This window comes from Heteronotia binoei, chromosome 14, assembly GCF_032191835.1.
Source record: "Heteronotia binoei isolate CCM8104 ecotype False Entrance Well chromosome 14, APGP_CSIRO_Hbin_v1, whole genome shotgun sequence".
NCBI lineage: Eukaryota > Metazoa > Chordata > Lepidosauria > Squamata > Gekkonidae > Heteronotia > Heteronotia binoei.
Window position 1 is genome coordinate 71,222,207 of NC_083236.1, and position 24,290 is coordinate 71,246,496.

At 54.4% G+C, this 24,290-nt stretch overlaps 2 protein-coding genes across 2 annotated transcripts in view; both read left to right on the top strand.

Moving 5' to 3' along the window:
• The window catches only part of SNTB2 (syntrophin beta 2), a 30,394-nt gene that overhangs the window by 4,481 nt on the left and 1,623 nt on the right, over positions 1–24,290 (top strand). The window contains exons 3-6 of the mRNA XM_060253875.1: positions 9,894–10,107; positions 14,669–14,879; positions 17,493–17,635; positions 19,730–19,926. Of these exons, the coding sequence (XP_060109858.1) occupies positions 9,894–10,107; positions 14,669–14,879; positions 17,493–17,635; positions 19,730–19,926 (765 nt within the window). The remainder of the gene's footprint in view (positions 1–9,893; positions 10,108–14,668; positions 14,880–17,492; positions 17,636–19,729; positions 19,927–24,290) is intronic.
• The window catches only part of NIP7 (nucleolar pre-rRNA processing protein NIP7), a 60,134-nt gene that overhangs the window by 3,335 nt on the left and 32,509 nt on the right, over positions 1–24,290 (top strand). The window lies entirely within an intron of this gene.

A 24,290-nucleotide genomic window follows, 5' to 3' on the forward strand; every position in this document is an offset into this window, starting at 1 on the left:
CCACGCACACCTGGCCCGCAGCCCCGGCTCGGGGGGCCGTCCTTCTGGGATGCCTTTGCAAGCCCTTATTGCTCGGTCAGTCTCAGGGGAGCTCCTAGCTCTTTTTGGCCTTCAGAGCAGGGTCTGCTTCTTGCATCCAGATCCACTTCCGGGGCAGTTCTCCTCCTGGGGTTGTCCACTCAGACTGGCAGAGGCCTTCCACATCACCTACTACTACCTGATCTGTTCAACTGGTGGACGTGCCGGGGATTGAACCTGGGACCTCCTGCATGCCAAGCAGAGGCCCTACCGCCCAGCCACGGCCCTTCTTCCAGGAGTGTTGGCTCGGTTCATACTTGGGGAGGTGGACAGTAGCAAAGCAACATTTCTGGCCTTGTGAACATCATGCTGTTCCCTGTGAGGCGATGCCCCAGCCTTGGCCGCTTTCTCTGCTGCTTGGAAGAGCAGAGCTGTTTTTCCTGCCTTTCTCTGGCTCGGGAGCTGTGGGGGGGATCTGCCTTTGCCCTGGAGGATCAAGAAAGGAGCATTTAACTTCGGAGACCTTGTGTTCAGGAGCAGCTTTGGGCTTGCATCTGGTGGCCAGCTGTGCAGCAGGGAGGAAGCCTCACCCGAGGGCTGCCCTTTGCCCCTCCCAGGCCCATCATCCTGACCAGCCTTTGTGTTCAGCTGCCTCCCCCAGGAGAGGGACAGATTAAAGCGCAGGGAGAGGAGAGTAATCCCCAGATCAGTGCTCCTCCTGCCTCTCGGAGGCTAATCTTAAGCGCTGGCATTGGCATTTCTGCTGTTGGGTTGGCTGTGAAGCCAGCCGGCGATCAGGAGGGAGGCTTTGGTTAACTGGATCAGGGCTCGCTCCCTGGCCTCTTGCCCGGGCGGCTTGTGGATGCAGCCAGAGTGGAGCCCCGGGGCTTACCTGAGGCGCTGAGCAGGCCTGCGTCAGGGAGCGCAGAGGGAGGCCTCTGGGCTGTGAACGCCCACTTTGAGCCCTTTGTCCCGCCAGGTGAAGTTTCAGGAGAAAAGAAGATGGTGGCTGTGAGCGGGGCGGGACTCTCAGAGGCCTCCTGAAACCTGTGGGGCATGATAGCCTGATGTGGGGGTGGGAGAGTTGGTGGGGGGCTTTTGAAAGGGGGCAGGGTGGATCTGTCACTTTTTCTTCGCATTGTCCAGACTGCTAGATCCAAGCAGGCAGCCGTGTTGGTCTGAAGTAGTCGGACAAAATAGGAGTCAATTGCACCTTTAAGACCAACTTAGTTTTATTGAGAACGTAAGCTTTCGTGTGCTCTTAAGCACACTTCATCAGACGAGGAATGCAGCACAGTGAGCAAAACCATACATGAATACATACATACATACAAAGCTATGTATGGCTTTGCTCACTGTGCTGCATTCCTCGTCTGATGAAGCGTGCTTAAGAGCACACGAAAGATTACATTTCTAAATAAAAATGGGTCGGTCTTGACTCCTGCTTTGTTCAATTGTCCAGGCTGAGGGAGTTCTCAGGGAGAGAGGTGTGTGTGTGTGTTTGGGGGGGGGGGTTGTCAGCTGGGCACACCATTTGTGGAGACAGTAGGGAAGCCCCCCCCCCCCCAATTTGGCGGCCCCAAAGCCTTCAACCTCTGAACAAAGACAGGGAGGACTGGCCGCATCCTGTTTTCCCTCAGCCGTGGCCTTTGTCTATTGTGTCTGGCAGAGGCTGCTCTTTCGCGGCCCCCAGGAGTGGCGTCTCCCAGCGCCTTGGCATGAATGAGCCACTTGTGGGTTTCCATTCACTGTGAGTAAACAGTTCTGCTCCTGTGGCTGTTTGCTTTGTGGCTGAATGGAGGGCCAGTGGCTGGCTGTCTTTGGGCACCTGCTGCTGGAGTTGAACTCGAGCCCTTGCCAGGAGGCCGCCTGCTTCTTCAGACTGTTTGCTGGAGCGTCTCTGCAGAGCACCAGCACCCCTCGGAAGGAGAGCGCACGAGGAGGGAGCGAGGGGGTGTTCAAGGGCTCCTTCCAGTCTCTTGCCTTTTAGGGCTAAAAACCAGTTTGTGCTTGGCTCTGGGAGTGTTTAAGACACACGAGAAGGAGGCAGACTTCTGGGCTGTTCATAAGGCCACAGCGAGGGGCCCTCTCTCCAGGGCAGGTGGGGTTCTGTCCTTCTCTGCCCTGGTTGCATCCAGGCTGGAGCCCCGGCAGGGGTGTGAACTGCTCTTGTGCTGCTCCTTGAAGCACCGCAGGCTGCTGTTGATGAATGGAGGGGGGGTAGTGTGGTGTAGTTCTCCCTCCCCCCCCACCACTCCTTTGGCTAGCTTTATCCTTCGGTGGCTGTGATGTGACTGGTTGGTGTGTTAGCATGGCAGTTGTATGTGCAGGAGCTCTGCTAAACGGTGGCCAGTTACCTTGGCCTGAGAGCAGAAACCACCAAAGCTGGCCTCCCCCTCCTCCCAAGGTGGGCTGGCCAAGGCTGCAGGGAGGAGCTGGGGGGGGGGCTTGCTGGGTCAGTGCTGAGTCCTTTGGCCACTGCTAGCACATGTGGGACCAGGACTGTATGGATGGGATGTGTGCAGGCCTTGAAAAGCGCATTGCCAGCAGCTAGTTTGGACACATTCTGCAACTAAAGATAATTCCGGGGGTGAGGGGCAGCTGCTGGCCTAGAGGTCTGTTGCTGGAAGTGTGCTGTGTTTAGGAACAGGATACAGTTGGGGGCTGAAGGTACCACCCCTTGGCTTGGAGCAAACGTCAGAGGCATGTCGGACTCTAGGAAGGAGTGGACTCACACCTGGCTTCTTGTCCCAAACCCATTGCTGCTGAACACACGCACAAGCGGATCAGAGCTGATTCAGGCTTCAGGGGTGGTACCTTTCTGGGCCATGGATGTGTTTTCTGCATAGGAATGTAAGAAAAGCCTTGCTAGATCACAGCAGTGAAGGTCCATCTAGTCCAGCATCCTGGTTACACAGTAGCCAATCCGTTGCCCTGGAAGATGCGAAGGGGCCAAGGCTTTCCCCTGATGTTGCCCCCACCCAGTGTGCAGAGGTTTGCTGCTTCTGAGTAGGCCTTCACAAAGCTACCCTATTTTAAAGCATTTGTGGCCATCACTACAGGTAGTGGTAGCGAATCCCACACTTTAATTACTCATTAAATAACTATTTAGAATCGTAACGTTGGAAGGGATCTCCAGGGTCATCTAGTCCAACCCCCTGCACAATGCAGGAAACTCACAATTTCCCCACCACCACCACCACACACACCCCAGTGACACCTGCCCCATGCCCAGAAAATTTCTTTTTGTCTATCCCAAATCTGTTGTTCAACTTCATTGCATGCACTGGAGTGCTAGCATTATGAGAGAAGGATAAAAGGTTATCTCTAGCCACTTTCTCTATCCTATGTGTAAAATTCTAAACCTCTGTCCTGTCCCCCTGTGAGCCATCTGTTTTTCTAAGCCAAGGAGTCTCAGATACGAAAGGAGCTCCAAACACGTCGTTTTCTTGTTTGCCACTTTTTGCGCTTTCCCCCACTCAGCAGTGTCCTTGGTGAGATGAGTTGAGCAGAACTGCATGTTATGTTCCAAATGATGCTGCACCATAGCTTTGTACAAGGGCAGTGATGATATTGCACATTTTATTTCCTAATAAAATTCCTAGCATGAAAGTAGTTTGCCCTTTTTTCACATCTGCCACATACCTGATAAGCACTTCCATCTCAATGTCTCTTTCACTTCCATCCCAGCCTCTTCAGACTCCATCAGTGAACATGTGAGGTCAGAATATTTTGTTCCAGCAAGTGTCAGTGTGTGTGGAGGGCGTAAACCTTTGGTGGTCTTGCTCTTTTCTGGCTTGATTGGGCAAAAGGAATCTGCACTGTAGGTGCAGAATGACCTGGGGGGGATTTATTTTGGGTTCAGTTCAGCTCTTTAATGTCTGCATGAGGCGGCTGAATGAGATTGTCCAGAGTTTTGTGGTTGGGTGTTGATGACACCCAGCTCTAGAATTGAACAGGTGCTCTGAGGCTGTGGTCAAGGCGGTTAAGGCAGAGCAAACTGAAGCTGAATCCAGATAAGAGAGCAGTTCCGCTGGTTGGAAATGCTGATATTCTGGAAAGACTGAATCTACTTGGCTTGGATGGAGTAATGTTGACTTTTTCAGAGCAGGTGAAGAGCTTGTGGGTTTGGAAAGCAGGTGCAGATGATGGCCAGAAATGCCATCTGTCAGCTGCATCTGATTGGCCAACTTTCTCATTGCCTTAGACTAAGTTGGTCACCGATCCATGCTTGTGTAATCTCTTGGTTGGATTACTGCAACATGGTCTACGTGGGGTTGCCCTTGAAGACAACCCCGAAACTACAACTAGTCCAGAATGCAGCAGCCCGGCTGTTGTCAGGGGCAAGCTGCCAGGAGTGTGTTAACCCATTTTGAAACAGCTGCATTGGCTGCAAGCCTGTTTCCAAGTTAAATTCAAGGAGCTGGTTGTGAGCTTGAAATCCCCTCGCAATCCGGGACCCACATATTTGAAGGACTGTCTCCCTGTGCGCCAACTGCAGTCATCAAACCGCCATCTCTTGGCCATCCACCCCCCCCCCCCCCATTCTTACACAGCAGTTTTTGGTACTTAAAGCTGTTTACAAGGAAGTGATGTCTGTTTGATCCTCCTTGTCCACATGCCTTATCAACCTGCTTGAAGAATTCTAGCCTTTTACAGAAGCCATGCTGATTTTCCCTCAGCAGGTGTTGTCCCTCATTGTGCTTAATGATTCTGTCTAATAAATTTCTGCTCATTCACCTGGGACAGATGTGTTAGGCTAGCTGGCCTTTAATTCTCTGGATCCCTTCTGGACCCCTTTTTAAAGACCAAGGTGACATTTGGTGCTTCCCAGTCACCCAGCACAGAGGCTGATTTTGATGACACGGCTTGGCTCCAACCATGAAGTGAAGAAAAGTTAAGAGCCTGTAAATTTTCTTAAGCGGAATGGCAGATTTCACTGGTTGGTCCCACTTAGAAATTCTGTCCTGGGATGTCAGGGGACCTTCATGGGCAATATAGCTGGGGGGGGGGCCTACAGGGGGAATAAGTAAAAACAGCTTCTGATTAAGTTTTCCTAACGTGCTTGGGTCCAGGACACTGCTTCATAGACCAACATGTTCACATTTGATTTCCCCAAACTCTATTTATTTATTTAGATTTTTTTGACCACCCGTCCCCACTCAAGGGTGGGGAATATAATATAAAACAAGTTAAAACCATAAAAATACACTATTGAAACATCTGAAAACAATATTCATTTTAAGGAGCAAGATGGTAATGTCAGCCTTCAGTTGTGGAGGGGAGGCGGGGGCCAGTCAGATGCAAAAACCATCTGCCCTCAACCCAAGGCCTGGGGGAACAGCTCTGCCTTACATGCCCTATGAAACGTTAACAAATCAGATGGCATGGAGGTCGCTTGGCAGAGAGTTCCACCAGGCTGGGGCCAGGGCAGAGAAGGGTGTGGCCCTGGTTGATTGAGTCCAGCCAGATCTCTTTTGGGCCGGGGACCCCCAGACAGTTTTTATCTGCTGATCTTAATGCCCTTCATGGAGAGGAGGTCCTGAAGAAATGTGGGTCCCCCCGTGACTGTTAAGGGCTTTAAAGATGAGCACAAAACCTTGAATTTAGTCCAGTGCTCCACTGGCAACTGATGCAGTTTGCGCAGCACTGGAGGTTTATGTGCCCTGCCAGGGGACTCCGTATGGAACAGCGCTGCCACGTTTTGTACCAGATGGCTCCAACTCTGGGACAGTTTCAAGGGAAGCCCTATTTAAAGCGAGTTACAGTAATCCGGCCTGGAGGTGACCATTGCATGATTACTGTGGCCAGGTCAGGGCCAGCTGGAGAAGCGCCTGCCATCCAGAGCTCCTGGTTCTCCATTTCCTGGTCAACCTAGAAGCTCATCTCGGCAGCACAGTTTCACCCAGTTCTTTGGCTCCAGTATGGGGGGGTGGCTCACCTCATGTTGCCTGCCGTGCAAACTGACCCCAGAAGTCCATGCAGTTTCTCTGCCACCTCCCTGGCCTCTGGTAGTCCTTTTGTTTCTGGTTTTCTGCTCTCAATGTATTTGAAGAAACGCCTGTCATCTCGGATGAGATAACAAAGGTCAGGAGGATGGACACGTTGATGCAGCCGCCCCAGACGGAACAGAGAGGGCTGAAGTGGGTCCGTGGCTTCCGCCCTGGGGAAGGTCATGCCTCCAAATTCAGGTTGAAAGCCGATCCCAGTTATTTCAAATTTGTGCCCATAGCTTAAGAGGGATCATTTTCCACTTGCCAAGGAAAACGGAGGAGGCATTTCCTTTGGACAGATCTGCTCCGGAGGTAGGCCAGAGGACAGCTTGTTATGGAACTGGGGAGGGAGGGGTGGCATGGGGGGGGGAATTGCCCAGCTAGCAGGGTCCAGGGTTTCCGTAGAAGCTCAGTCTAGCCACAGGCACTATCAAGCCCTCCGCACCGCCTTTTTTGCCTCCGGGCAGCTTCCAAGGTTTCTTGCCTACCCCTCTCTTCTGATTCTGGGACGTGGCCATCTCTGTGTGAGAAATGTGCTGGTCAGGGTTGGTTTCAGAGAGGAGGCCTGCTGGTCTGCAGGAGAACAGCCAGAGGTTTGAGTCACCTTCAAGGCCAATAAGCGTTCTAGGGGGTGTCGGCTCCCTTTGGCAGGCAGAAGTAGTTCTGGAATGAGGCATTGGGGAGGCCTTGGGAATGCCCTCGACGGGCCAGAGGGTGATTGGATGTAGCGATGGCCACAGGAATAAACAGGATGTAGCAATGGCCACAGGAATAAACAGCTTTAAAGAGGGATTAGAGAGAGGATAACTCTAGCAGTGGCTACTAGCCTTGGTGATTAAAGGGAACCTCTGCATTCAGAGTGTTAAAGCTGCAGTACTGCAGTCCTAAGCTCTGCTCACGAGCTGAGTTCGATCCCCGGCGGAAGCCGGGTTTTCAGATAGCCGGCTCGAGGTTGACTCAGTCTTCCATCCTTCCGAGGTCGGTCAAATGACTCCCCAGCTTGCTGGGGAAAAGTAGATGACTGGGGAAGGCCATTACAAACCACCCTGTGAAAAGTCTGCCGGGAAAATGTTGTGAAAGCAGCATCACGCTAGAGCCGGAAACGACTGGTGCTTGCACAGGGGACCTTTCCTTTCCTCCGCATTCAGAGGCAGCCAACCTCTGGCCCCCAGAGCCAGGAGGCAAGATCAGGGGAAGGCCTTGGCTTCTGTGCCCTGTTGCTGGCCCTGCAGAGGGGAGAGGGAGCAGAGCAGGGCCTGCTTTTTTGGAAGCGGTGAAGTGTGTGCCCTTCCCAGGGCCTCTGCTGCCAGCCTCTGGCCTTGGGAAGTCACTTCTGTGTTCTCTCTGCCATGTCTGGCTTGAGGGCTCCATCAAGCCACATTCAGGGCACTGTGAAAATGCTGCATATCCTGTACTTCAGGGTAGCCTTTGTGATGCTGCTGCTGCCCCTCCTTGGGCTTCCGGCAGTGATGTGCGTGGTGCGAGCTATCTTCTGGAATGGGGAAGGACGGCTGCCTCTCTGCGGGAGTCTTGCCTGCAGCTCTGTAAACCACCAGACTCTCTCCTCCAGCGGAGGCCTGGCAACCTCCTTCTGTGGGCAAGCCCTTTGCTGGTGCCTGCAGCCCCAGGGAGATTGGCAGGTGCAGTGTTCAAGGGCACTGAGGAGGTCGGGGTGCGGAAGGGGTCCGTGCCTTGGCAGGGCAGCTCCCGCCTCCCTGGGGTCTTGGTGCCATCACGGCTGAGGGGTGCCTGGCACCATTTGCCTTCCTAGGAGCCAGGTACGTACAGGGCCAGGCAAGCTGGAGGAGTGGGGCCTGGGGTGTGGACTTCCGGCTCTGAGTACGAATGTTCCCCAGCTCCTGCAAAAGAGGAGAAATCCCAGTGTGGACAGTGCTGCGAATCCTGCAACACTGCAGTGTCAGGGAGAACTAGCGGCTTCTGGATTCCCAGGCCTTGAGGCTGCTGGGCAGACTGGGGAAGTGGGGTTGGAATTGTTCCCTCCCTTCCATCCACAGTGGCTACACCTTGGCTTGGAGGCTGGAAGAGGGCTCAGCCAGCTTGCTAGAGTGCCCTTCTGGGCCTGTTCCCGAGGAGGTGCTGCAGTCGTGGCTGCCCAGCTGTCTTGGGAAGGCCTGTTGTGGCTCAGTGGAAGAGGCTCTGCTTGGCCTGCAGGATGTTGCAACGGACCAGGCGGTGGGTGATGGGAAAGGCCTCTGCCTTAGACCCTGGAGAGCTGCGGCCAATCAGAGCATGGACTGTGGCTCAGTGGCAGAGCCTCTGCTTGGCATGCAGAAGTTCCCAGTTCAATCTTAGTCACCTCCCGTTCAGGGGACCAGGTAGAAGGAAATGGGAAAGACCCTTGTGTGCCTAAAACCCTGGAGAGCGGCTGCTGGTCTTGAGTATGCAAGATTGAGCAAGGCGGGTCGGAATCAGTCTAAGGCAACTTCATGTGGTCCTGCCAAGCTTGAAATTCTGGCTGGGCTGTCTTGGGGAGGGGCTGCCTGCCTTGTGGGGGGGAATCCCCCCAGAGAAAAGCCAGTGCCCTCCTTGCAAGGCCTATGGAGGTGAAAGGCCTCCTGGGAGAGATTCTGTAGGGCTCTCTGCCAGGGCTGGCACCCAGCTGCCACCGCCCTCGCCTCAGGGAGAGGAGGTCCTCATTCTGTCCCCCCATGGCCCAGGCCGGGCGGGCGTGGGGATGCCTCCCTCCCTGCCAGCCCCTTTCCTTTCCTCCTCCTCCTCCTCTCTCCCTGCAGCTGGCCTTGGAGCGGGAAAGGCCGGAGAGGGTGAGGCTCCAGCTGGCCCCAAACCAGCCGGTCCTGTCCTATCCTGTCCCTTCCCTTCCCCTCTGTGGTGTTTTCAGCGGGGGAAGAGTTCTCTTTCCTGTGAAGCATCCAGTTCCAGCGGAGAGGCCTTTTTCCTGTGGAATAAACCTGTTGGCCAGGAGACAAACAGAAAAGGACACGAGCAGCTCTGGCTCAACGGGCCCGGGCTGAGTTTCAGCAGCTGGCAGGGAAGGGGGGGATTTGCAGCAGAACAGTTAGAGTTGGGCCTTGGAGAGCCACAGAACTTTCAGGGCTTGAGCTTCCGAGTGTCTGTGGAGAAGCTCTGTGCTCTTGCCCCCCCCCCCCCGGGTCCCCCCTGCTTTGTGCTGAAGCAGGGCTGCCCGGTCCAAGTCAAAAAATATCTGGGGGGGTTGGGGGTGGAGCCAGGAGCAAGGTCGGGACAAGCAGAACTGAACTCCAAAGGGAGTTCTGGTCGTCACATTGAAAGGGACCGCACACCTTTTAAATGCCTTCCCTCCATTTGGAAATAATGAAGGATGGGGCACCTTCTTTTGAGGCTCATAGAATTGGACCCTCTGGTCCAATCTTATTGAAGCTTGGAATATGTTTTGGGGAGAAGCACTGGATGCCATGCTGCAAATTTGGTTCCTCTACCTAAAAAAGCAGCCCCTCCAGAACCCCAGATACCCATGGATTAATTCTCCATTATACCCTATGGCAATTGGTCTCAGTAAGGAATAATGGAGTGCCCAGCAGGCATTTCCACCCCCACCCCCGCTTTCTGATGACCCTGAAGCAGGGGGAGGGCCTCCAGTCGGGGAATCCCCTGCCCCCACCTGGGGATTGGCAACCACATGCTGAAGGTGTCGTTGACCACAGCAGTGCCCCCTCAGCTTATGGTTTCCTCTGTGGCGTCTTCTGGCTGCTGGGCCTTTGGGGGCCTTTACGATGTTGGGGAATCTTTATTTTTATTTTAATTTTAGTATATTGCATTTATATCCCGCCCTCCCCTGGTGGGCCGGAGCGGAATCTGCCTAATTATTGCTGATGCAGGGACTGCCCCCCCATGCACCCCAACGCCTGTCTCCTCCTTTCCTAGTGAAATACATGCAGGAGGCGACCCCCTACATCAAGAAGCTGTCCCTCGTCTCGGACCTGCCGTGGGAGGGGTCGGCTCCCCAGTCGCCCAGCCTCAGCAGCAGCGAGGATTCCGGCTCCCCCAAACACGGCAGCCCCGCCAAGGACCGCAGAGTCATCCCCTTGAAAATGTGCTACGCTGCGCGCAACCTGAGCATGCCCGATCTGGAGGGCAGGTGAGCCAGAACTCAGGGGGAAGAGGGGGGGGGGGTGCAGCTTGCTGAGGACTAGCAGCGTGGCCACCCTGCCAACTGGGACAAGGAAGGGTCTGGGGAAAGAAATCCAACCCCCTGCAGTTCAGCCTGGCAGCCTCGTTGTGTCTTGTCCAGGCAAAGACAAGCCCTTTGCATTGGCGAGGATTATGTCGCTTGGGGGCACAGTCTAGGTTGGGAGGGGGGATAGGAGCGGGGGGGGGAGGGCTGTGGGAGTTGCATGGCCAGAGCTGGATTAACAGTTAGTTAACACAAGTAGGCACTGGCCTGTGGGCCCCCAGGCCTTTAAGGACCCCAGGCCAGCTCCCCCCCCCCAAGTGTCCCCCCTGCTTGCAGCCCTCCCAGCCACTGAGCCGCTCTTTGCCTGACTTGCCTGGTGCGGCTGCTGCTGGCGCTGTTGCCAAGTTTGCCTCGCTCTGCCTCTCCCCCGCAGCTTTTGAGAAGGGGCCTGCAGGCTGCAGCGGGGGCCTTGGGTGGTGAGGTGGGGGCTCAGTCTCTGAAATAATTTGCGAGGGGCCCCCCAAGATTTTGACTGCCTAGAGGCCTCCAAGGGTTTAATCCGGCACTGTGTGTGGCCAGAGAACTTGGGTGGCGGAAACTTCTCCTCTCAGGCCCATAGTGGGGAGGACAGCTGTGCCCCGGGCTAGGCAGACTGTAGAGGACGCAGGGAAGAGGGCTCTGTGGTCAGCCCTGAAGGCAGCTGAAGAGCTCCAGGCCTTACCGGAAGTCAGCTGAGGGGGAAGCAAGGGGGTCCTGAGGAGCTTCCAAGACCCAGACTGTGGGTCCTGCTCTGCTGGGGTTGTTGTTCAAAGGGGAATAGGACCTCCATTGCTGAAGGCAGCGTGCCTCCGATGGCCAGGTATCCCGGGGGAATGCCACTCTTGTGTTACATCTCCAGCTTTTAGATCCAAGCGGGCAGCCGTGTTGGTCTGAAGCAGTAGAACCAAGTAAGAGACAAGTGGCACCTTGAAGACCAACAGAGTTTTCTTCAGAATGTATTTATTTATTTTACATTATATTTATATCCCGCCTATTCTATGCAGACTCAAGGCGGCTAACAACATAAAATACAGAACAAACAGTGCAGATGACTGGGGAAGGTAGATCCAAGTGGGCAGCCGTGTTGCTCTGAAGCAGTAGAACCAAGTAGGAGTCAAGATGCACTTTTAAGACCAACAAAGTTTTATTCAGAACGCAAGCTTTCGTGTGCTCTAAGCACACTTCATCAGATGAGGAATCAGGTTCAATGAGCAGAGCTACATATAGCTGGTAGGCAGTGGTTTAGAATGCAAAAAGGTACACATTTAAGATCCAATGGCAGAATAGTAAAATTAACAAATTGAGCAAACCTTTGATCCGGGTAGCATGAGCATGAGAAACTAATAAAACAGTAACATGTCAAAATGTGAGGATGTCTGCTAATCACTCTATTGTATAAGCCTGGGCCAAAGTGAGGGCATTTCTTTCTCAGGAGTTCTTCCCATCCAACTAATTTACCTTTTAACATGTAACCTTTGAACAGGGGGCACCTGGGTTAAATGTTACCTTTTAACATTTAACCCAGCCAACGCCATGCTGGGAATTATTAGGAAGGGAATTGAAAACAAATCAGCCAGTATCATAATGCCCCTGTATAAATCGATGGTGCGGCCTCATTTGGAGTACTGTGTGCAATTCTGGTCACCACACCTCAAAAAGGATATTATAGCATTGGAAAAAGTGCAGAAAAGGGCAACTAGAATGATTAAAGGGTTGGAACACTTTCCGTATGAAGAAAGGTTAAAACACTTGGGCTCTTTAGCTTGGAGAAATGTCAACTGCGGGGTGACATGATAGAGGTTTACAAGATAATGCATGGGATGGAGAAAATAGAGAAAGAAGTCCTTTTCTCCCTTTCTCACAATACAAGAACTCGTGGGCATTCAATGAAATTGCTGAGCAGTTGGGTTAGAATGCATAAAAGGAAGTACTTCTTCACCCAAAGGGTGATTAGCATGTGGAATTCACTGCCACAGGACGTGGTGGCGGCTACAAGAGGGGTTTGGATAAAAATGGAGCAGAGGTCCATCAGTGGCTATTAGTCACAGCATATTATTGGAACTGTCTGGGGCAGTGATGCTCTGTATTCTTGGTGCTGGGGGGGGGCAAAGTGGAAGGGCTTCTAGCCCCACTTATGAACCTCCTTTTTTTTGGCCACTGTGTGACACAGAGTGTTGGACTGGATAGGCCATTGGCCTGATCCAACATGGCTTCTCTTATGTTCTTATGTAACATACATATAGTTTGCCATTAGAAGAAAAATACATTAAAATATAGCGGAAGATGGGTTTAGTGTATCTAATGAGATAATTATATTACTAGCCTGTCATTGGATTTTAAATTTGTATTATTTTGCATTCTAAACCAGTGCCTACCAGCTGTGTGCAGCTCTGCTCACTGTACCTGATTCCTCGCCTGAAGAAGTGTGCATGCACACGCAAAAACTGACATTCTGAATAAAACTTTGTTGGTCTTAAAGGTGCAATTGGACTCCATTTCCGGCGGCTTTTGCAAGGGCATCTCGGAGGAGGGCAGCGGCCCAGAGAGGTCCTCACCCAGGCTGCCGGCAGCTCGTGGCCAGCAGCCCCCCTTTGGGAGTTCGGCCTGTGCTTGCTTGCTTTGGGCGTGCCCAGGATGTGAGCCTCATCCGCCGCTGGCAGCTTTCCTTCCACGAGGAGGAGATGCAGTTTGGCCCCCAGCCAGCCCTGGACAAGCTGCAGAGAGAGGAAGCACCGATTCCCCCTCTGGGTGTCGAGTTTCAGCGGCTGAAGGAGAGGGGGGAGCAGCAGGCTCTGCGGGCCCCGGAAGAGCGAGGGGGCAGGCTGACCTCGGAGCTTCGTGCAGAGCAGTATCTGGGCCAAGGAAAGGGGGCTCTGCCCGGTGAGGTCCCCCCCCCCCCGCCTGAACCACAACCGCAGACTCAGCTCCCTCCTCTCTTGCCTTGGCTGGGCAGGGCCCCACGGCTGGGGGCTGTAGCTCAGTGCAGCCTGGCCGAGACTCAAGGGATGATCTTGGCTGTGGTTTGGATTGCAGGGGCAGGACTGGCTGGCAGCATTGCACAGCCAAGGTACAGGAGCAGGGGTGAAGCCCCTGAGGCTGGCTGAGCTTCTGCTTGGCATAACCCAGGCAGGGGGAGGGGGAAGGCCCAGCCCCTGAGCTGTTGCCTGGCACGTTCAGTGGGGAGCTGCTTGGTGCATTCCTTCCGCTTGTTCAGGCGCCCAGTGCTCACGAAGCAGGAAGAGGGTGCTGGCGGATGACCAGAGAGGGCAGGGCTTGCCTTGCTGGGCTCGGCTTGAACCGGGCAGCACATGAGTCCTACTCTGTAGGTCCCAGCTGGAGCCGTGGTGTCTCCAAGCATTGCTTTCCAGGTGGCTTCTCCCCTCTGTGGCTTGGTCAGGACTGTTGGGCAGCCACGAGGCTCTCTGTCCTGCCTGAGGGGGCACAGCTTCTGGCAGTGACTTGCTGCACAGGGGTGGAGGTTTCGGCACCCTCCCAGGGCGGCTGCTCCAATCTCCGGTTCGTGGTCTCACTGCACATGCTCAGTGGCAGCCAAATCGTGGTGGTCGCTAGTGACCCTTTCAGGGGGTAGCAGCCCAGCGATGTGGCGAAGATGCAGGGCTTTCTTTAAAATTCCTTTGCATATTAGGCCACACCCCCTTATGTAGCCAATCCTCCTGGAGCTTTCAGGGCTCTTTGTACAGGGCCTACTGGAAACTCCAGGAGGATTGGCTACATCTAGGGTTGCCAATCCCCAGGTGGGGGTAGGAGATCCCCCAGTTTGGAGTCCCTTCCCCCCGCTTCAGGGTCATCAGAAGCGGGGGGGAAGGGAAATGTCTGCTGGGCACTCCGCTATATACAATGGAGATCGATTCCCTTAGGGTTTAATGGAGAATTGATCCATGGGTATCTGGGGCACTAAAGGGACTGTTTTTTCTGAGGTAGAGGAACCAAATTTGCAGCGTAGCACCCAGTGCCTCCCCCCAGAATACTCACCACTTTTCAAAAGGATTGGACCAGGGGGTCCAATTCTGTGAGCCCCCAAAGAAGGTGCTCCTGTCCTTCATTATTTCCATTTAAAAGGTGCGCGGTCCCTTTAAATGTGATGGCCAGAACTCCCTTTGGAGTCCAATTGTGCTTCTCACACCCTGGCTCCACCCCCAAAGTCCCCAAATATTTCTGAAGTCAGACCTGGCAACCCTAGCTACAACAGGGGTGTGTGGCCTAATATGCAAAGGAGTTCCTGCTACCCCCCCCCCCCAAAAAAAAAAGCCCTGTGAAGATGCATCCCACTGGGTTGGGAGCTGAGGCCCGGCTGCTGACTCCTCCGGCCCTGTCGGCTTGCCTCATGAAGCATCCCCGTCCTCCCGAGAGCGACAACCAGGCTCCAGGGTGCCGCGTCCTGCTGCCTGTGGCTTGATCCTCTGTGCTGGCCAGCCTCTCCGGCCCCCGTCTGAGCGCAGCGCCCTCTGCCCTTCCTTCCCTGCAGGTTGATAGAGCTGCATTCCCCTGACAGCAGGAACACTCTGATCCTCCGCTGCAAGGACTCGGCCACGGCACATTCCTGGTTCTTGGCCCTCCACACCAACATCATGGCTCTCCTCCCACAGGTCCTGGCCGAGCTCAACGCCATGCTGGCTGCTGGCAACACTCCGGGGAGCGGCAGGGAGGTCAAACACGTGGCGTGGCTAGCCGAGCAGGTAGGCAGGGGTGGGGGGCCCAGGCTGGCCTGGGGGGAGCCGCTGGAGGCAGAAGTGCTGTTTGGAAGGCCTGTCGCTGACTTGGTGTAGTGGTGAAGTGCGCGGTCTCTTATCTGGGAGAACGGGTTTGATTCCCCTCTCTTCCTCCACTTGCACCTGCTGGAATGGCCTTGGGTCAGCCAGAGCTCTTGCAAGAGATGTCCTTGAAAGGGCAGCTGTAAGAGCTCTCTCAGCCCCACCTACCTCACAGGATGTCTGTTTTGGGGGAGGAAGATAGTGATTGTGAGCCACTCTGAGATTCAGAGTGAAGGGTGGGGTATAAATCCAATATCTTCTTCTTCTCCTCCCCTCTCTCGCACAATCCAGTCTCCTCCTCCTGCTCCTCTTCTTCTTCTTCTTCACTGCTGTTTCCTGGAATAGGCATCTGGGGTGGGGGGGCTCAGTGGCAGCATCTCTGTTTGAAACTCAAAATCCCAGGTTCAGTCCCGGCAGCATCTCCGGTTGAAAGGGCCAGATAGCAGGTGGAGGAGAGGGGCTGCCAGGCTGGGTAGAGCAGGCTGACCCTGTTGGGCCGAGGAGGGTCTGCTTCAGTAGGAAGCAGCGTCCTGTGTGCTTCTTGGTGACCAGTGGGAGCTTGCGGCCATTTGGGGGAGAGCGGAGCCTGGGGGGAGATGTGTGGCTCCTCCAGGGCTGCCTTTGCTGTGTGCGCTCGGCCTGAAGTCCTGAGCTGGCCTTCCTTGCAGGCCTGTCTTCCTCATCCTCTCAAGCGCTCCCAGTCGCAGCCCAGGACGCCTCTCCTGCTTGCTGCCAGCCCACAGCGGAGCGGCTGCCCAGGCATCCCTTGGGTTGCAGAAGGAGGCGGGTTGTTCTCTGTTTGCATTTGCAAAATGACGATGATAATCAGGAACACACAGGAGCACAGTTCCTGCTGGCTTGGTGTCAAGGGGTGTGGCCTAATATGCAAATAAGTTCCTGTTGGGCTTTTCCTACAGAAAGCCCTGTGTGAAACAATGGTGATGTCAGGGGTGTGTGGCCTAATATGCAAATGAGTTCCTGCTGGGCTTTTTCTGCAAAAAAAAGCCCTGATGATGATACTGGATTTATATCCCTTTCTCCTCTCTGAATCTCTGAGTCTCAGAGCAGCTCACAATCTCCTCTCCCTTCGTCCCCCACAACAGACACCCTGTGAGGTGGGTGGGGCTGAGAGGACTCTCACAGCAGCTGCCCTTTCAAGGACAATTTCTGCCAGAGCTCTGGCTGACCCAAGGCCATTCCAGCAGGTGCAAGTGGAGGAGTGGGGAATCAAGCCCGGTTTCTCCCAGATAAGAGTCCACACACTTAACCACTACACCAAACGGGCTCTCTATGGTCCACTATGAAGGCAAAGAGTCTTTTTCAGGGCTTTATTTGTAGAAAAAGCCCGGCAGGAACCTTTTTGCTTATTAGGCCACACCCCCTGACATCACCATTGTTTCACGCAGGGCTTTTTGTAGGAAAAGCCCAACAGGAACTTATTTGCATATCAGGCCACCCGCTCTGACACCAAGCCAGCTGGAACTGCGTTCCTGCTCAAAAAAGGGCCTGGTCTTTTTCAGGTGCTTCAGGCAGGATTCTTCCAATCTGCGCTGGGTTTTTCATTCCGCGAAGGTGGGGGAGAGGCTCCATCCCTTCCCTTTTTGGCCGGGGCTGACTCTTCAGAGCTCTGTGGAAGAGCCGAAGAGGCAGAGACATGCAGCCAGGGCCGAGATTCAGGGGATGATCTTGGCTGTGGTTTGGGTTGCAGGGGTTCCCCTGTGGGGGCCGTGCATTTTTCAGAGCAGAAGTCATACTTGGTCGTGAGGTGGAGCAGCGGGGGGGGGGGGGGGGTGTGTTCTGAGGAGAGAAGCCAACTGACTCGGCTGGCTTTTCATACAGCAAATGCGGAGCTTCTAGGGCAGGATGCAAGAAGCCCTTGATGCCCCCTCCTGGGGAGAGGAGGTACTGCAGAGAGCACCCCTGGCAAAACCCATTCCCCACTGGTTCCACGGAGCCAGTTTGGTGCAGTGGTTAAGTGTGCAGACTCTTATCTGAGAGAACTGGGTTTGATTCCCCCACTCCCCCACTTGCAGCTGCTGGCATGGCCTTGGGTCAGCCGTAGCTCCCGTAGGAGTTATCCTTGAAAGGGCAGTTGCTGTGAGAGCCCTCTCAGCCCCACCTACTCACAGGGTGTCTGTAGTGGGGGGGAGGTACAGGAGATTGTGACTGCTCTGAGATTCAGAGTATAGGGTGGGATATAAATCCAGTATCTTCTTCTTTTTCTTGATATGTTCGGGCTGTGTTTTCACACCGGCAGCTTCAGCTGCGTTCCATTCTTTGCAGACGGGCCCTCAGTGTTTGGGTCGTTGCTGAGCTGTTCTTATTGCTCCGCATCTCCCCTGTGTTGAGCAGGCAGGCCCAGCGGTATCCTGTTGCCAGGCTTTGGGGAAGGTCACAGAGCAGAGCAGGAACTAGGTGACTCCTGAGGTTGGCCATCTCCCCCCACCCCAGTTCTTTCCAGGCTGCTCGTTGCTTCTGGAGGCAGCGCCCCCCCCCAACACACACACACCTTTCTGTTTTCCCCTTGGCTCCTGGTAGGCCCGGCTGGACGGAGGGAGGCAGCTGTGGCAGCCGGTTCTCGTGGCCGTGACAGAGAAGGACCTGCTGATGTACGACTGCATGCCATGGACCAGGGAGGCCTGGGCAGCTCCCTGCCACAACTACCCGCTGCTTGCCACCAGGTAGGAGTGGGGAGGCAAAGGGGGGCTCAGGCCATCAGTAGGAAGGACCCCTCCCAGCTCTGGTTCACGGGCTGCACCCGAGGCCTCGGCAACCGACACAACAGCTCCTTTGGCTGGATTCCTGGAGGGGAGGGGGCTGAGCTTGATGCGCATTGCAGAACAGTGTTTCTGGATTCAGGCAGGCTGTCCTTTGGCCGAGGGATGCTGAGGAGAGCCAGTTTGGTGTAGTGGCTAAGTGCACAGACTCTTATCTGAGAACCGGGTTTGATTCCCCACTCCTCCACTTGCAGCTGCTGGAATGGCCTTGGGTCAGCCAGAGCTCTCTTATCTGGAAGAACCGGGTTTGATTCCCCACTCCTCCACTTGCAGCTGCTGGAATGGCCTTGGGTCAGCCAGAGCTCTCTTATCTGGGAGAACCAGGTTTGATTCCCCACTCCTCCACTTGCAGCTGCTGGAATGGCCTTGGGTCAGCCATAGCTCTGGCACAGGTTGTCCTTGAAAGGGCAGCTTCTGTGAGAGTTCTCTCAGCCCCACCCACCTCACAGGGTGTCTGTTGTGGGGGGAGAAGATAAAGGAGATTGTAGGCCGCTCTGAGATTCAGAGTATAGGGCGGGATATAAGTACAGTTCTTCTTCTCGTCCTTGAAGCACCAGAAGGGCCACTGGACTCTTTGCCTGGGATCCTCCAGAGGGGCGTTTGGGGCCTTGTAGGGCTCTCACGACAGGGGTCAGTGTGGCAAACGGGTCCTGCTGTAGCTGCCCTCCCAGCTGTTGGGAAAACACACAATAAAAAGAGAAGGCTGTGTGATGAACACCAAAAACACCAAACCCAGCACTGGGTACACAGCCTTACGTGCTGCAGAAAACTTATAGACCACTCATTGTTCTCACAGTAGATCATTGATATATTTTTGTGCTGTCTCTGTGAAAATATTAAAATGGTCCATAAAAAGCACTCGTTGTGACATAACAATTCTTAAAGGCACATACAAATGATGACACACAACTTTTGGACTAAGGCATCAGCTTTGCAAGCTTAAGGGATATTTTGAAATGTACACTTCGTTGTGTGTCATCATTTGTATGTGCCTTTAAGAATTGTTACGTCACAACGAGTGCTTTTTATGCACCGTTTCAATATTTTCACAGAGACAGCACGAAGCATAAAAATATATCAATGATCTATTATGAGAACAATGAGTGGTCTGTAAGTTTTCTGCAGCACGTAAGGCTGTGTACTCAGTGCTGGGTTTGGTGTTTTTGGCCCTCCTGGCTGTGGCTTTCCATTGGGCCAGGGCTGCCTTTGGTGGCGGGAGGGCTGGGGGGTCTTCTAGGGCCCTGGAGGAGCAGCGGTTGTGAGGGGCTCCGGTTGTGAGGCAGCCGCAGGGCTCGGAGACCAGGCTGGGTGCATCATGCAGGCCTCACCATCTAGCCTGCCTTGCCCTGGGGCTTGAGGGGTGCTCCTTGGGCACAGAGAGGTTTGTTTGGGCAGTGCCATCTGGCACAAGTCCTGCTGGTGGCGCTGAGTTCTCAAGTTCTGTGGGCCTGCTGCAGAGAATTCCTCTCTTTCTTGCCCAGGGCTGAGCTGCAGAGAGGCTTCCAGCGGTACCCCCCGGGCTTGTTCTTGGACAGCCACTGGCTGGGGTGGGAGGGCAGCCTCCCTCCCTGAGTAACGGCTGGGAGCCCCGAGTGATGGGCTTGTGAGCCGTGCCTGTCGACACAGCTCATGCAGGGGAGGCTGGGCTGGCGTCACTGGCTGGAAGCCTCCCGTCCGAGCCCCAGAGGGGAGGGGCAGCTCTGCACCTGGACCCAATTAGGCGTTCTCCATGCCTCCTTCCAGCCAAAATCCTTGGAAAAGCCGCTTGGGAGCCAAGTCGCTCACGCCCCCGTTCCAGCAGCTTCGTGTCTCTGAGCCTGGCCAAATGTTCCTGCCCCATCTTGAGGGACAGATCCTGAATAGCATTCCAGCCTGAGAGAAGAAAGGGTTTCTAGGGTGCCCCTCTGCCTGCCAGTGGTCTGCAGCCCTTGCTAGCAAGCCTGGCACCCTTGCCCCAAGCAGTTGGGCTGGTTGGCACGTGTCATTTCCTCTTGGCAGGCTGGTCCATTCAGGTGCTGGGCAGAGGTCGCCCTGCATTGGATCCGATCTCACGTTTGCCACGAGGATGGGGACTCAGCAGGGCATCGAGATGCACGTGTTCCGTGCAGAGACGCACCGGGATCTCTCCTCCTGGACCCGAGTCCTGGTGCAAGGCTGCCATTCGGCTGCAGAGCTGGTCAAGGAGGTGTCTTTGGGTACGTCACCAGCAGCCCCTCTTCTCTGTTGCGCTCGGGGGGGGGGGGGAGTACTCATGTATCCAAGGTGGGGCTGCTGCATCTTTTTTTGGGTTAGGGTTAACGGGAGCTGGAACACCTGGGAGGAGGCCATAAGAACATAAAAGAATGTAAGAGAAGCCATGTTGGATCAGGCCAATGGCCCATCCAGTCCAACACTCTGCGTCACACAGTGGCCAAAAAACCCCCAAGTGCCATCAGGAGGTCCACCAGTGGGGCCAGGACACTAGAAGTCCTCCCACTATGCCTCCCCAAGCACCAAGAATACAGAGCATCACTGCCCCAGACAAAAGAATGTAAGAGAAGCCATGTTGGATCAGGCCAATGGCCCATCCAGTCCAACACTCTGTGTCACACAGTGGCCAAAAAACCCTAAAGTGCCATCAGTGGGGCCAGGACACTAGAAGCCCTCATACTGTGCCCCCCCAAGCACCAAGAATACAGAGCATCACTGCCCCAGACAAAAGAATGTAAGAGAAGCCATGTTGGATCAGGCCAATGGCCCATCCAGTCCAACACTCTGTGTCACACAGTGGCCAAAAAACCCTAAAGTGCCATCAGTGGGGCCAGGACACTAGAAGCCCTCACACTGTGCCCCCCCCAAGCACCAAGAATACAGAGCATCACTGCCCCAGACAAAAGAATGTAAGAGAAGCCATGTTGTATCAGGCCAGTGGCCCATCCAGTCCAACACTCTGTGTCACACAGTGGCCAAACAACCCCAAAGTGCCATCAGTGGGGCCAGGACACTAGAAGCCCTCACACTGTGCCCCCCCAAGCACCAAGAATACAGAGCATCACTGCCCCAGACAAAAGAATGTAAGAGAAGCCATGTTGGATCAGGCCAATGGCCCATCCATTCCAACACTCTGCGTCACACAGTGGCCAAAAAAACCCCAAGTGCCATCAGGAGGTCCATCAGTGGGGCCAGGTTACTAGCAGCCCTCCCACCGTGCCCCCCCCAAGCACCAAGAATACAGAGCATCACTGCCCAGGACAAAAGAATGTAAGAGAAGCCATGTTGGATCAGGCCAATGGCCCATCCAGTACAACACTCTGCGTCACACAGTGGCCAAAAAAACCCCAAGTGCCATCAGGAGGTCCACCAGTGGGGCCAGGACACTAGAAGTCCTCCCACTATGCTTCCCCAAGCACCAAGAATACAGAGCATCACTGCCCCAGACAAAAGAATGTAAGAGAAGCCATGTTGGATCAGGCCAATGGCCCATCCAGTCCAACACTCTGTGTCACACAGTGGCCAAAAAACCCCAAAGTGCCATCAGTGGGGCCAGGACACTAGAAGCCCACACACTGTGCCCCCCCAAGCACCAAGAATACAGAGCATCACTGCCCCAGACAAAAGAATGTAAGAGAAGCCATGTTGGATCAGGCCAATGGCCCATCCAGTCCAACACTCTGTGTCACACAGTGGCCAAAAAACCCTAAAGTGCCATCAGTGGGGCCAGGACACTAGAAGCCCTCACACTGTGCCCCCCCCAAGCACCAAGAATACAGAGCATCACTGCCCCAGACAAAAGAATGTAAGAGAAGCCATGTTGGATCAGGCCAGTGGCCCATCCATTCCAACACTCTGCGTCACACAGTGGCCAAAAAAACCCCAAGTGCCATCAGGAGGTCCATCAGTGGGGCCAGGTTACTAGCAGCCCTCCCACTGTGCCCCCCCAAGCACCAAGAATACAGAGCATCACTGCCCAGGACAAAAGAATGTAAGAGAAGCCATGTTGGATCAGGCCAATGGCCCATCCAGTACAACACTCTGCGTCACACAGTGGCCAAAAAAAACCCCAAGTGCCATCAGGAGGTCCACCAGTGGGGCCAGGACACTAGAAGTCCTCCCACTATGCTTCCCCAAGCACCAAGAATACAGAGCATCACTGCCCCAGACAAAAGAATGTAAGAGAAGCCATGTTGGATCAGGCCAATGGCCCATCCAGTCCAACACTCTGTGTCACACAGTGGCCAAAAAACCCCAAAGTGTCATCAGTGGGGCCAGGACACTAGAAGCCCTCACACTGTGCCCCCCCAAGCACCAAGAATACAGAGCATCACTGCCCCAGACAAAAGAATGTAAGAGAAGCCATGTTGGATCAGGCCAATGGCCCATCCAGTCCAACACTCTGTGTCACACAGTGGCCAAAAAACCCTAAAGTGCCATCAGTGGAGCCAGGACACTAGAAGCCCTCACACTGTGCCCCCCCCCAAGCACCAAGAATACAGAGCATCACTGCCCCAGACAAAAGAATGTAAGAGAAGCCATGTTGGATCAGGCCAATGGCCCATCCAGTCCAACACTCTGTGTCACACAGTGGCCAAAAAACCCCAAAGTGCCATCAGTGGGGCCAGGACACTAGAAGCCCTCACACTGTGCCCCCCCAAGCACCAAGAATACAGAGCATCACTGCCCCAGACAAAAGAATGTAAGAGAAGCCATGTTGTATCAGGCCAGTGGCCCATCCAGTCCAACACTCTGTGCCACACAGTGGCCAAACAACCCCAAAGTGCCATCAGTGGGGCCAGGACACTAGAAGCCCTCACACTGTGCCCCCCCAAGCACCAAGAATACAGAGCATCACTGCCCCAGACAAAAGAATGTAAGAGAAGCCATGTTGGATCAGGCCAATGGCCCATCCATTCCAACACTCTGCGTCACACAGTGGCCAAAAAAACCCCAAGTGCCATCAGGAGGTCCATCAGTGGGGCCAGGTTACTAGCAGCCCTCCCACTGTCTCCCCCCAAGCACCAAGAATACAGAGCATCACTGCCCAGGACAAAAGAATGTAAGAGAAGCCATGTTGGATCAGGCCAATGGCCCATCCAGTACAAAACTCTGTGTCACACAGTGGCCAAAAAACCCCAAGTGCTATCAGCCGGTCCACCAGTGGGGCCAGGACGCTAGAAATCCTCCCACTGTGCCCCCCCCCACAAGCACCAAGAATACAGAACATCACTTGCCCCAGACAGAGAGTCCTGTCTATACTTTGTGGCTGATAGCCACTGATGGACCTCTGCTCCAGATGTTTAGCCAATCCCTAAGAACAAAAGAGAAGCCATGTCGGATCAGGCCAATGGCCCATCCAGTCCAACACTCTGTGTCACACAGTGGCCAAGAAAAAACCAGGTGCCATCAGGAGGTCCCCCAGTGGGGGCAGGACACTAGAAGCCCTCCCACTGCTTCCCTTCCCAACCACCCAGAGCACCACTGCCCCAGACAGAGTTCCAACAATACACTGTGGCTAATAGCCACTGATGGACCTCTGCTCCATGTGTTGATCCAGTCCTCTCTTGAAGCTGGCTATGCCTGCAGCCCTGGTTCTGATGCTTTCACAGGCTCCACAGTGGAGCCACGTTGTCCAGAGGCTGGCTGGCAGGTGCTTCCTCCAGCTGGGCTGTCTCCTGGCAGCTCCAAGAGCCGGACTTGAGCCCTGCAGACAGATGGTAAAGCTGCAGGCGCTTTTATGGAGCTCCTTCCTGTGGCTCAGGGGCTCCCTCTAGTGTCTGGCAGAGAAGGACAGCCGTCCGTTCCCTTGGCGGGATATGCGCAGGTGGAGATTGCTGCCCCCCAGAGCCCTCCCCTCTGGGAGTTCAGAGGCTTCCCAGGCAGCTGGTGGAGAGCAAGGCCTGCAGTGCCCTGCTGAGACCTCCAAGGGCTGCAGTGAAGGCAGGCCACCCACAAGGTGCACGATTGTAGTTTTTATCACAAGACACAATAGAAATCTTATAATTATAAAATGCCTTTTTCAAAAGACTTTGAGTAGCTGTAGAAATTTCTGTAGTTAAAGATAAAAGGCATAAGTGAGAAGCAAGTTACGTGACTTCTGAGTATGCATGCATTCTGAACCTCTTAAAGAAAAGGGGGAGATGACTGAGAGGGGAATAGAATCCCCATCTTCAAGTCCTTCAAGGGCTGTCCTATAGAGGAGGGTGTGGAATTGTTCTCTGTGGCCTCAGAAGATAGGGCCAGAACCAGTGGGTTGAAATTAAAAGAGTTTCTGGCTAAACATTAGGAGGAACTTCCTTGACCATTAGAGCAGTTCCTCAGTGGAACAGGCTTCCTCCTTGGGAGGTGGTGGGCTCTCCTTCTTTGGGGGTTTCTAAAGAGAGGCTAGATGGCCATCTGACAGCAATGTGGATCCTGTGAATTAGGCAGATCCTGAGAAGGAGGGCAGGAAGGGCTGCATCGGGGCTTAGTTCTCATGACCCCCTCTTACCCAGGGAAATTGGGGTCAGTCAGCAATTTTCCTCCAGGCCAGTTTGGCCAGGGATCCTGGAGGGTTTTTTTGCTATCTTCTGGGTGTGGAGCCTGC